Below are 13,423 nucleotides of genomic sequence, written 5' to 3' on the forward strand. Positions count from 1 at the left end.
GCTTGTTTTGGATGACTGAAAAAATACCAGGTAATAAAAATATATATAAATTAGAACATAGGGACATTGCAAACAGAATGTTCTGATGTAACTGTTCCATAAACATCAAATAAAATTGTTTATTCACAATCAAGGTACAATTTAATGATTATAAAACATTCCCAAACGAGGTCAATAAATGACAACTTTAAGCAAATTCATGTCCAATCTAAATTGTTTCCAAAGCAATTGTTTTTAGCATAAAGCTCGGCTGTTTTGATATGCCAGTGGCAACATTGATAAAAAGGTAAAAATTACATTAGACCTGTCGCTCCGCTCGATTAGCAAACTTACATTTATAGCTCATTTTATATCTAGCTCATTTCTTATCAACCACATTCAGACCATGCTGTGGCAATATAATTATATGATCAGTTAATTTCATTGACACTTTGTGAGTGGTCTATTGTAGAAATAATTGTGAGTTTAGGGTGAAAACACTGCAAATGCATTGAATGAACGGTGTTCAGCCGTAATTCTGCTCAAGTACTTGCATCTGGTATCAAATAAAATTGTAATACTTCTGAAGAAACCATTAGTCTCGCACATAGTTTAGTGCATTATTCATTACACATAATCGCTAAATTTCATGAAAAATAATTTTTTTAAACTGGTTTCAATTTCCTCTTGTGCGTTATGTATGAGTCTTATAAATACTTGCCCACATGTTGTAAATGGTCAGACTCAATTGCAGAATCAAATTGGTCGTTTATTTGTCACATAACAATTTTCATACAAGCTGACCATTTAGACAAGAGTTATTTCACATTCCAAAATTGTCCAACCTCACTCCACAACAAATTAAACATGCAAATTCGTTGAATTGATATCCCCAGCCATTATACTTCTGGACACATGGACAATGCCAACGTGCATCATCCTCTTATCCATATGTATACTCATACCAAGTTTCAATGAAATCCGTCAAAGCACTTCTAATATATGGCTTCGGACACACAAAAAAAGCATTTTTTCAAGATACAAAGGGCCATAACTCTGTTTTTATCTGATGGTGTACAATGCCATTTGGCGTGCATCATCGTCTTATCCATATATATACTCATACCAAGTTTCAATAAAATCTGTCAAAGCACTTCCAAGATATGGCTCCGGACAAACACAAAAAAGCATTTTTTCAAGATACAAAGGGCCATAACTCCGTTATTATCCAATGGTGTACAATGCCATTTGGCGTGCATCATGCTCTAATCCATATATATACTCATTCCAAGTTTCAATAAAATCCGCCAAAGCACTTCCAAGATATGGCTCCGGACACAAAAGTGCCGGACGGACAGACGGAAAGACGAACAGACAACGCCAAAACAATAGCCCTCCGCCTATGGCGGGGATAAAACAGTATACCAAAAAGATTTTGTAAATGGACGGCTAACTAGACAACTTGCTGTTTACTGAAAAAAGATCTATGTACACACGTTTTATTGTGTATGTACACTGCACATGAGCTATGAAAATACTATGAGTATAACGACAATTATCTAATGAATATACAAAAGAAATAGTGACTAAGACTTATCTGAGGAGGAATATATTGGAGAGAAGTTACCACACTACATTGTTTGAAAACTAGAACTGTACATGAAGAATACATATATCTGGCATCAAATAAAACTATGATAATTAAAACAATAATGTTACAATTATAATTAACATTAATATCAGTGATGTTTAAAAATCTTAAAGTGAAAAACTTATATTTTTTAAGTCACACTTTTACAAAAATAATTGCTAAGTTGTCCAATGCTATGTCATAACATATTTAATAAAACCTCACATTTCTAGAAATGATTACATCATCAGTTCCTTACATAGTTGACCTTTATTTACACAGGGAATGACTATGAAGGGAACAATTTAGGGATCAGCAAAACATGCACAAAACTTTCACAAAGAACACATGTATACCAATCCATAAACAACACAGAAGCACAAAAGACGACTGGCAAAACACTTTGCACAAAAACAACAACAAACAAACAAACTCAATGCCATTGTATTACATTTTGTAATCATTTAAGCAGTACCAGCTCAAAACATTGGCGGAAAACTTTTAAGAAACATATTGGTTACCCTAATAACATCTGTACAGTGTATACCTGTATCCCTTTAAATGTTGATGAGTGTACATGTAAAATCAACACTGTTTAAGTGTGGTAATTTATCACCACAAATTGTGCACATGTAACTCAAAGATTCTCAGGATGTGTCTATAACACCCAAGGTAACAGAAGTCTATAACACCCAAGGTAACAGAAGTCTATAACACCCAAGGTAACAGAAGTCTATAACACCCAAGGTAACAGAAGTCTATAACACCCAAGGTAACAGAAGTCTATAACACCCAAGGTAACAGAGGTCTATAACACCCAAGGTAACAGAAGTCTATGACACCCAAGGTAACAGAAGTCTATAACACCCAAGGTAACAGAAGTCTATAACACCCAATGTAACAGAAGTCTATAACACCCAAGGTAACAGAAGTCTATAACACCCAAGGTAACAGAAGTATGCACACATTTACACAATGTAAAATAGCTTATCTGGAGCACTGCAGAGTGATCAATCATCAATAAAGACAGTTTTACAGAAAACAAATGATCTCAGAAGACATGTCTTTGAAACCATAAAAAAACATGAAATCATGTGCCCATTTTGAAAAAGCTCATTTGGGAAAAGTTATTTCCTTAAATTCGAAAAAAAAACACCCTCCTAAAGTATTTACATATTTTGTGAGCATATCTATTAACATTATTATATAGGAAACACCTACACATGTATGTTGCTGAAATGAACATTATTTTATAAATGTGCAAACATAACATGGAGTTTTCACTTCAGAAGAGAAAATTAAGATCGCAACAAGAAGAAGTGTAAAATATATTAGCAATAAAAATGCCTTACCAATATAAAAGAAATTTGACATCAGAGAAGTGGATGCAAATATTTTTATTTTTATACATGAAAAGTGTAACTCAAAAACTACATGTGAAACAAACAGCATAACTATATGTTTTTTTAATTCATTAACCGACACTTCAATACAGTAATATGACTCCATAAAAAAGCGACTTTTTCTAAAACCGAATAAAAAAAAGAATTTTTGAAAAATCAGAGCCTAGTAAATGATGCTAATAATCTCTTTTGGACTCGTCTTTGATATTGAATCATTACATATACTAGGTATGAACCTTCCTTCTACAAAAAAATATATATATTAAGAAAAACGTTTTACGACAGAAGTCAATTATGAGATTCAACTATGTTATCAAAAAATAAACAATATTTTTAAGTTTGAAGCCGATCTCACATAAAAAACAAAACCATTTCAAACAATCGTTCATCTACTTGCATTTTCTTTGTACTGCTGTGTAAAGCATATTTATGCGATGTTTAAATAAGTTAACCAGGTATGACATCTTTTTTTTATTCAATATTGTCCAGAGAATGCAAACTTTTGTGAAAGGAACAACTATCGTCAAAGTATTGTATATAATAGTGTTATACTGACAAATGAATAAAATAATGATGGAAAATCTTTGATAAGACAAATCTTGAGTTTGAGCTTAAAATGATGTGATTGAAACACTGATAATGACAAAAAAATCTGTTTTTATTATTTTTGTTTGAAACAAAATACTAAAACCAAAAATTGAACATCTAACGTTCATGTGAGGAACATGAACACTTACCAAGGCGTAAAACAGCATCGACAGTGACAATTGTAATACATAATGTACTAATGCCATAGTTACTGTACTAAATTGTTATACATGTACCATACACAATAAAGATGCAACAACTGTTTTCATCTACATTGAAAAATAATAATCAAGAAAACAGTCCTATTTAGCACTTTGCTTGATGAAAAATAGCACTTACCAGCACACAAAAGTACATTCCTAACTTAATGTGTATAGATAAACCACTTTGCCCTGGCCGTAACAACTACTCAAGACAAGATTGAACACCCACTGATACATTAGTAATCTATGTTACTAAACAATATATCAATTGCATACAAGGGTGTTTTATTTTCCTAAAGTGTTTAAATCCATCAAACATTCAAATACTGTTGGTTGACCAAACAAGAAATAAGGGTTATAACTTGATTAAAGTCAAATAAAGGTTTTAGTCACAATAACATGTTTGCAAGAGAAACAAGAAACTGTCGGAGACAGGTGATGCTCCCCAAAGGTTTTTGTGTCCCAATATTGCACTATATATTCAGATAAAAGGAAAAGTCTTGAGGGGCATAACTTTGGACAAAATAATCAATGGATGGTTTAGCAACTTAAAAATTTCAAAGGGCCATAACTCTCTAAATAAATCATCTAACCAGAACCCACTAATAACATGCGCATCTCCTCAAGGTGATTAAGCTTCCCATAAAACTTCATATTATTCCAGTCAGTAGTTGGGGAGAAATAGCCCGGACAAGAATTGCACTATATGTATAGTTTATAGAAAATTTCAAAGGGCCATAACTCTGTGAAAAAGCATCCGACCATAACCGGCTGATAATATGCACATCTGTTGGTAGTGAAGCTTCCCATAAAGTTTCATTGAATTCCCATAATAAGTTTCTGAGAAAAAGCTCTGACAAGAATTGCACTATATGTACCATGGAGAATTTCAAAGGGCCATAACTCTGTGTAAAATCATCGACCAGAACCAGCTGATAATATGCACATCTCTTCTTGGTAGTGAAGCTTCCCATAAAGTTTAATTGAATTCTGGTCATTAATTGCTGAGAAATAGCCCTGACAAAAATTGTGCACGGACGGACAGACACACGCACGGACAGCAAAGCATACCAAAAACATAACATGCATTAGAAAAAACAATACACTTGTATATAAAGCAAAAAATCAAGGACTACATTAAAGATTCATGAATAAAGAATCATGGCCAATTAACATGACAAACAAAGTAACAATAATCAACAAAGGCTTAGTAAGATAAAACCTTAAGGTGTTTCTATCTATGATTCAATACTTGAGTAACAATGGTTATACAAAGAAGACAAAACCCCAAAGTATAACATACTGGAAAAAAGCTCAATCAACGCTGCAAAAACATGTATAGACCAAAATCTTTAATTTTTAAAGTTCAATTTTGATTTTCAATACTTATAACAAACAATGTGCAACATTTACATTGCTTATTAAAACAAGAGATGTGTGTGTCAGAAACACAATGCCACCTATTGCCCTGCTTTGAAGCCATATGTTTGACCTTTGACCTTGAAGTATTACCTTGATCTTTCACCACTCAAAATGTGCAGCTCCATGAGATACACATGCATGCTAAATATCAAGTTGCTATCTTCAATAATGCAAAAGCTATTGCAAAACTTTAACCAAAACCAAGGTTAAAGTTTTGGGACACACACAACGAATGACAGACAGACAGGCCAAAAACAATATCGAAAGATCGGGGGCATAAAGAAGGTACATTGCTGTGCTTACAAAAGACAATATATGTTTTATTAGGATCAAATTACCCTTTTCACACTCAATTTCTTTGTGTTTTTTTCAACAATACACAACAAATGTTTCAACTGCATATTCTTGATGTTCTTCCATAACCGCGTAAGACATGTTTTGAATATTGTTCAGTAGAAAAAAGTATGTGTTATATGTTTTGCCAGATATTTAACAGTCATTATATACGTAGATTAACAATATCTTATATATGTGTGTATGTTCATTGGTAAATACACAATTTTTAATGAGCTTCTAGCCTGAGCAAATACAGTATTACATGTTCCCATACATTTCTTCAATATAGTCATTTTTCATTCTTCAGAGGCTGTAAACAGTAAAGCTATTTTTTGTCATGATGATAAAACAATTCTTACAAAAGTATTTGTTGAAAATTTACGCACATACCCATATCTTTGCCTTCTGATTCAATGCGTTGTTTTCTTTAAGCTGCATTAATCTTCATTTTAATAAATAAGCTGAGTAAATTTCAACATTTAGTGGAAGAGATTAGAATCTATAATCTTTGCCTGTACGCAACCGGTACAAAATAAGATTTTTTTACACTAAAAACCACATATTTAACTAGGCCTTTGCTAAAGGAACCACCCTAAACTCTATACATGAACATGCAGGTTTAAGTAGGCTAATACAATTAATTTATTTGAGTCTCTAAATGTCCAGTGTCATCCATGGTTGTAATATTACTGCGCTTGGCTCCCTGACTTCGTCTAGGACTTTCAGACTGCTGGTCACCTGAATTGCTCTCCAGTGAAATCCCGCTTTCCTCTGTGACCATTTGAACACTGTCCGTCGCATTACCATTGTTCTCCTCCAAATCCTCATCATTGGCCTCATTGGTGTTTGCTTCGTCATCAGCATCATCGTCATCTTCCTCATCCAAGAGTTGCTTAGCCAGCAGAACTGCCTGGAATTCGTTATAGTGCATCTTTCTTTTCTGTTGAAACTGTTTCTTGTGAGCTGTAAAATATGAATGGCCTCAATATTAACAGTAGTTTATGGGATTTTTCTTTAAAAAAAACAAAATGTTAGTTTACTCATGCTGCTTAGTTAATATTCTCATAGTTGCTTATGATTTTAGCAGTCTTAATGTACTAGGTGAAAGGTGAGTTTGTGGTTATGTATCCCCTAGCGATCAGGTATTTTTGGGAAAGATATAGGACCACAGGGTGCTGCCATAGGCCTTATAATTAAGTTGCTTACAAGAGACCCGAAGAAACTGAACAGTTTTGATCTGCAAAGTTTTAAGAACCATATTAGCCATAAGGCTAAGATATCATTATAACAAATAGTCTTTGCCAGTTTCATGATGATTGGAAAAACAAATTACTTTTAATTGATTGTAAGATCTTAAGTTAGTTTGACCCAATGCCCTATAGTCTTTGATACCAATATCCAGTGTAAAGCTCGACCAAGAATAGATATATTAGAGACAAATATTCAGCAAAGTTTCATGAACATTGGGCTTTAAGAAAGGCATTATGCTAGGTTTACATCTGGCCACGATTACCACGATGTCCCCGATTCCAGAGCATCGTGGCGAACGTAACAGAGCGTGGAGTCGAATCGGGGTGATCGTGGGGGAGCGTAACGGAACGTGGTTGAATCGGGGACATCGTGGGCATCAGGACAGATTTTAAATCGAACTTAAATTTCACCACGATTGCCCCGATTCATTTTCTAATCTCAAATCGTAGGTCAAATCGCAGGAGATCGCAACAAAGCGGTTTTGTCGTGGGAGATCTTAACAGGACATAACGGAACGTGGTGGAGCGTGGAAGCCAATCGTGTTGATCGCAACAAAGCGTAACAGAACGTGATGCAAAGCGTGGGCTCGATCGTAGCAACAAAACGTGCTGATTTCGTAAGGAAGCGTAACAGAACGTGAAGTATACCATTTAATCGTAGAGCTCCCCGATTTTTTAGCCTCTGGCTAATCGGGGAGATCGTGGCCAGATGTAAACTTAGCATTAAAGGGATTGACAAATTGTTTTGTTTTTTACTTTGACCTCATGACTAAGTTTTCTGACACTATGCGACCCAGTTCCTAACTCAGCCAAGATATCTTGGGGACAAATTCATGTATGAGCAATTTCATACCGATTTGGCAAGGAACTATTGCCTATAGTGATGAAAGGCTTTTTCTTTTTTATCACATGTAACCCTGTTTTAAACTCATTCACTTAAAAATATCCTTGGGACAAATGTTCTGACCAAGTTTCATGAAGATTGAAGATGTGACCCCTATAGTGTTCATGTGCTTGTCATCTAATTTCACCCAGTTTCAAACTCAGCCAAAGTATCATTACATGTACGACAATAGTGCAACAAGTTTCATGATGATAAGATAATAAATATGGCCTTTAGAGCATTCACAAACATTCTCTTTAAACAGACCTAGTGTTCTACTTATTTCAATCTGACCCAATATCAGCACAAGATATCAATGGACAAATGTTCTGAGAAAAGTTTAATAAACTTTAGGCAATAAATGTTTCACCTAGAGCGCTCAAAAAGCTTAACAAATAGACAAGGCAGATTTGTCATGGTGATATTACAACTAAGTTCTGACAAACTTTTATGAAGATTGGGCAATTAAGGAGACCTCTAGATTGTAAACAAAATACACTTTGGCAACCAAGGGACATTATAGGATAACCAAAGCTCATCATTTGCTCAGATGAGCTTAAAAGGGGCTGATGGGTCAAGTACCAAGTTCTGTACTTACTCTGGGACTGCTCCCCATACATGTACCTACCCTTAGGACACCAAGAACTTGTTCTACTACATGTACATACCCTTAGGTCACCAAAAACTTGTTCTACTACATGTACCTACCCTTAGGTCACCAAGAACTTGTTCTACTATGTACCTACCCTTAGGACATCAAGAACTTGTTCTACTACATGTACCTACCCTTAGGTCACCAAGAACTTGTTCTACTACATGTACAGACTCGTAGGACACCAAGACCTTGTTCTACTACATGTACCTACCCTTAGGACACCAAGAACTTGTTCTACTACATGTACATACCCTTAGGTCACCAAGAACTTGTTCTACTACATGTACCTACCCTTAGGTCACCAAGAACTAGTTCTACTAAATGTACATGCCCTTAGGTCACCAAAAACGTGTTCTAATACATGTACATACCGGTAGGACACCAAGAACTTGTTCTACTACATGTACCTACCCTTAAGACACCAAGAACTTGTTCTACTACATGTACCTACCCTTAGGTCACCAAGAACTTGTTCTACTACATGTACCTACCCTTAGGTCACCAAGAACTTGTTCTACTACATGTACCTACCCTTAGGACACCAAGAACTTGTTCTACTACATGTACCTTCCCTTAGGTCACCAAGAACTTGTTCTACTATATGTACCTACCCTTAGGACACCAAGAACTTGTTCTACTACATGTACCTATCTGTAGGACACCAAGAACTTGTTTTACTACATGTACCTACCCTTAGGTCACCAAGAACGTGTTCAACTACATGCACATACCTTTAGGACACCAAGAACCTGTTCTACTACATGCTAGTACCCATAGGACACCGAGAACATGTTCTACTACATGCACATACCCTTAGGACACCAAGAACTTGTTCTACTACATGTACCTACCCTTAGGACACCAAGAACTTGTTTCTACTACATGTACATATCTTAGGTCACCAAGAACTTGTTCTACTACATGTACCTACCCTTAGGTCACCAAGAACTTGTTCTACTATGTACCTACCCTAAGGACATCAAGAACTTGTTCTACTACATGTACCTACCCTTAGGTCACCAAGAACTTGTTCTACTACATGTACAGACTCGTAGGACACCAAGACCTTGTTCTTCTACATGTACCTACCCTTAGGACACCAAGAACTTGTTCTACTACATGTACATACCCTTAGGTCACCAAGAACTTGTTCTACTACATGTACCTACCCTTAGGTCACCAAAAACTTGTTCTACTAATGTACATACCCTTAGGTCACCAAAACGTGTTCTAATACAGTGCTCCAGCTAGGCCTAAATCGAAGGGCGCCGCGCCCTGCCCTCCCGAACCTCCGCCCTGCCCCCCGAACCTCCGCCCTGCCCCCCCCCCACCCCCCCGTCAATTTTTTTTTTTTTTTTTTACATATGATAATTCATAAATCTCTTATTACATTGTAATTAGTTTAATCCTCATTGTAGACATTATATTTGGATGGTTTAATAATAATGGGAATAATACAATTATTTATAACATATAAATGAACATGCAATAGAAAGCATTCCAAGAAACACCCCCCGCGCTCGAACGTGCCCTTTTAACAAAATACTGCGCGTAGAATGTGCCCTTTTCACAAAATACTGCGCGTCGAAAGTGCCCTTTTGACAAAAAAGCCCCCTGCCCTTTTCAAATCCTAGCTGGAGCACTGCTAATACATGTACATACCCTTAGGTCACCAAGAACTTGTTCTACTACATGTACCTACCCTTAGGTCACCAAGAACTTGTTCTACTACATGTACCTACCCTTAGGACATCAAGAACTTGTTCTACTACATGTACCTTCCCTTAGGTCACCAAGAACTTGTTCTACTACATGTACATACCCTTAGGTCACCAAGAACTTGTTCTACTACATGTACCTACCATTAGGACACCAAGAACTTGTTCTATTACATGTACATACCCGTAGGACACCAAGATTTTGTTCTACTACATGTACCTACCCTTAGGTCACCAAGAACTTGTTTACTACATGTACATACCAGTAGGACACCAAGAACGTGTTCTACTACATGTACATACCCGTAGGACACCAAGAACTTGTTTACTACATGTACATACCAGTTAGGACACCAAGAACGTGTTCTACTACATGTACATACCCGTAGGTCACCAAGAACTTGTTTACTACATGTACATACCAGTAGGACACCAAGAACGTGTTCTACTACATGTACCTACCCTTAGATCACCAAAACCTTGTTCTACTACATGTACATACCCGTATAACACCAAGAACTTGTTTTACTAAGAAAAAAGACTTTGAGAATGTCTCAATTAGCTAAACACTTTCACTGCAATTGAGCCAAAACAAATAGGTTTAACAAAGAAACTTATTATTCACACTTATGCCATAATTGACAACTGGAATACTTCAAAGACAGGGGGGAGAATAGGTTTAGAATACTTGTATGAGCAATACAAGCACAGTACATTGGTAGAGTTTGCAACCAAACTCAAGAAACCCTTATTGATAGACTTTTTTCATTACCAGTTTGAAATAGAAGGGCTCAGCTTTTAAATGATTAAAGTTGAGATACAGTGTCTTGTAACAAAGATCAGGACAAAATGTCTAAAATTGTCATTACACCCCCACAGCAGGATTGTCTCCCAAAGATCGGGACCTCATGTAATGTTTTTTTTGTTAGCCATGATAACAAATTAAATTTTCATGTAATCAATCAGCAGCTCAAAGTGTCTTCAGCTTTTAAGAACGCTAAGGTTCCTTTTGGATTTTGGGAACAATCATATTTATTTTATACTTAAATTGGGGAAAAATTGGTGTTACGTATTCAAACACTTAACCCATTCTCATACACACCAGTGTTCAAGGGTAATTGATTGTTTCAAGACTGACCTATTGACATAGTTTTTAACCCCATTTGACCACACTTGATAAATTATGGCATTGAAAACATTTTTAATTTGACTTCAATTTTCAACAACATCAAAAACAACAACAACAATCCAATTAAATGTCATGTGGCCTTTCTGCCAAAAGATGTAAAAGGTAACATCTAAACATATCCAACAATAAACATAAAGGATAAACACTGTGAATAAGATTCTTTAAAGTTGATAAATAAATATGGCCTCGTTAACAGGGTTTATCTGACTACATCTACATCAAGTTTGAATACAAATTTGGCCCATAGAGTGTTAACAAGTTAAAAGATGACAATGTGTGACAGCCATAGGGTGACCTCAAGAGCTCTTGATAAGTACTTGTTAACACTATGGCTGCACATGGCTTTATTGCAAGGCTAAGGAAACTTTCCACAACAAGTTTAAAACAGGAAAACACAAAAGCAAAACAAGAGATGTGTTTGTCAGAAACACAATGCCCCCTAATGCGCCACTTTTTTTTTAGTTTTACCTTTGACCTTGAAGGATGACCTTGACCTTTCACCACTCAAAATGTGAAGCTTCATGAGATACACATGCATGCCAAATATCAAGTTGCTATGTTCAATATTTCAAAAGTTATCAGAATGACAATCAGGCCAAAAACAATATGCCCCCGATCATTCAATCCAGGGGCATAAAAATAAGTCAATTTGAGGGGGAAGTTATGCATAAATGTTGCCTATGCTGGGTAAAATTACCATAAAACAAGAGCACTGCATAACGGGTGCCACGCTCGGCTACAAGTGCAGTTTTTAATAAATGAAAGCTTGCAAGATTTTTTGATATTTTTTTAGAGTTCAGTGACCTTGACCTTTGACCTAGTGACACAAAAATGGGTGTAGTGAGTAGAATTCCTCAAGGTGCATCTACATATGAAGTTTCAAAGTTGTAGGCGGGATCACTTTGATTTTAGAGCCAATGTTAAGGTTATAGCACGACGCGGATGTCGGACGACACGACCAGCTGGCTATGACAATACCTTGGGTTTCTCCGAAAACGCCGCGGTAATAAAAACAAGAGCTGTGTTTGTGAAACACAATGCCACCTACTGCGCTTTGAAGCCGCACGGCAGCTATTTTAGAAACAAGGTTATATTTTTAATGTAAAGGTCACAGTGACATTGACCTTTGACCTAGTGACCTCAAACCATGTTTGATTATAGATCTCAATGCGATGCATGCATATGTGAAGTTTAAAGAACATAGACCCAAGATTTTTATTTATGAGCAAGATAAAAGTTTTGGGACAGACACGCATATACAATGGCAGACAGACAGATGGGCCAAAAACAATATACCCCTGATCATTCGATCTGGGGGCATAAAAATGAATTTCATTCCTAACTTAACACATTCAGACAGAAATAATTCCCTCCTTAATTTCGTTACAATTGTTAAGATGTATTGTTTGTTTTTACTCAAACTAAACATATTTGCATCAAACCTATTCCCTGGATACAACTAATCTAAATGGCCTTTGTACCTATGATACATATTCAGGTTCAGAGAGAGAGCCCATTCTCCAGGTAGAGTTACTCACTAATCCCACTACCGGGGTAGAACTTCTCACTAAGCCTATTCCCGGGTAAAGCTACTCACCAAGCTGCTCTGGTGTGAGGTCCTCATCATCCTCACTGGACTCCTCCTCCTCTGTAGACACCTTCCTCACCCTCTTGTGATCCAAACCCTCCAGTCTGAAAGGAACAGTCCATTTTTTACAGGGACCTCTGGCTCAAAATTTTCTGTAGCCAAATTTACCTTTTTATGTCTTAATTATTATTACTTTGGATATGGCCAAATGAAATTGTAGCCACATTTTCTTATTTGTAGCCAATTTGGCGAATGGCAGAGTAAGTCCTGTCTTAACATGGATTTTTTTTATTCTACAGCTAACTCTATCCCCCCAAACACACACTTTGAATTCATGAGAGTATTTCAGGTATATTTAAAAATTAGATTTTTATTCTTGCCATTTAATTTAGTTTAATTTAGTTTATTTTGCAATCAAAATTGGTATATAATTTACAGTTAGTAACTGATAGTGAATGGGATATACACCCTTAGTTACCTTAGTAACTTCATGCAATATGAGATGTCAACGTTAAAGAGCCCACAAAGTTAAGCTCCAATAAATATGATCAAATAAAAGGAATCAACAGAATTTTCATT

The 13,423-nt window shown here is 36.0% G+C and overlaps 1 protein-coding gene across 1 annotated transcript; it reads right to left on the reverse strand.

Annotated features, from left to right (window-relative positions):
• Positions 1-735: 735 nt before the first annotated feature.
• On the reverse strand, positions 736-13,336 carry LOC127831120 (protein phosphatase inhibitor 2-like). Its single transcript, XM_052356142.1, has 3 exons — positions 13,323-13,336; positions 12,854-12,981; positions 736-6,524 (listed from the first exon to the last, which is right to left on the reverse strand). Exons 1-3 carry the CDS (start codon positions 13,334-13,336, stop codon positions 6,199-6,201), a joined length of 468 nt encoding a protein of 155 aa, XP_052212102.1. The 3' UTR covers positions 736-6,198.
• Positions 13,337-13,423: the final 87 nt, after the last annotated feature.

This window comes from Dreissena polymorpha, chromosome 1 (genome assembly GCF_020536995.1).
Source record: "Dreissena polymorpha isolate Duluth1 chromosome 1, UMN_Dpol_1.0, whole genome shotgun sequence".
NCBI lineage: Eukaryota > Metazoa > Mollusca > Bivalvia > Myida > Dreissenidae > Dreissena > Dreissena polymorpha.

Coding starts and splice junctions, on each gene's coding strand:
- LOC127831120 (XM_052356142.1), bottom strand. Junction 6,525..12,853: donor CCTCACACCAGAGCAGCTTG/GTGAGTAGCTTT, acceptor CATATTTTACAG/CTCACAAGAAACAGTTTCAA.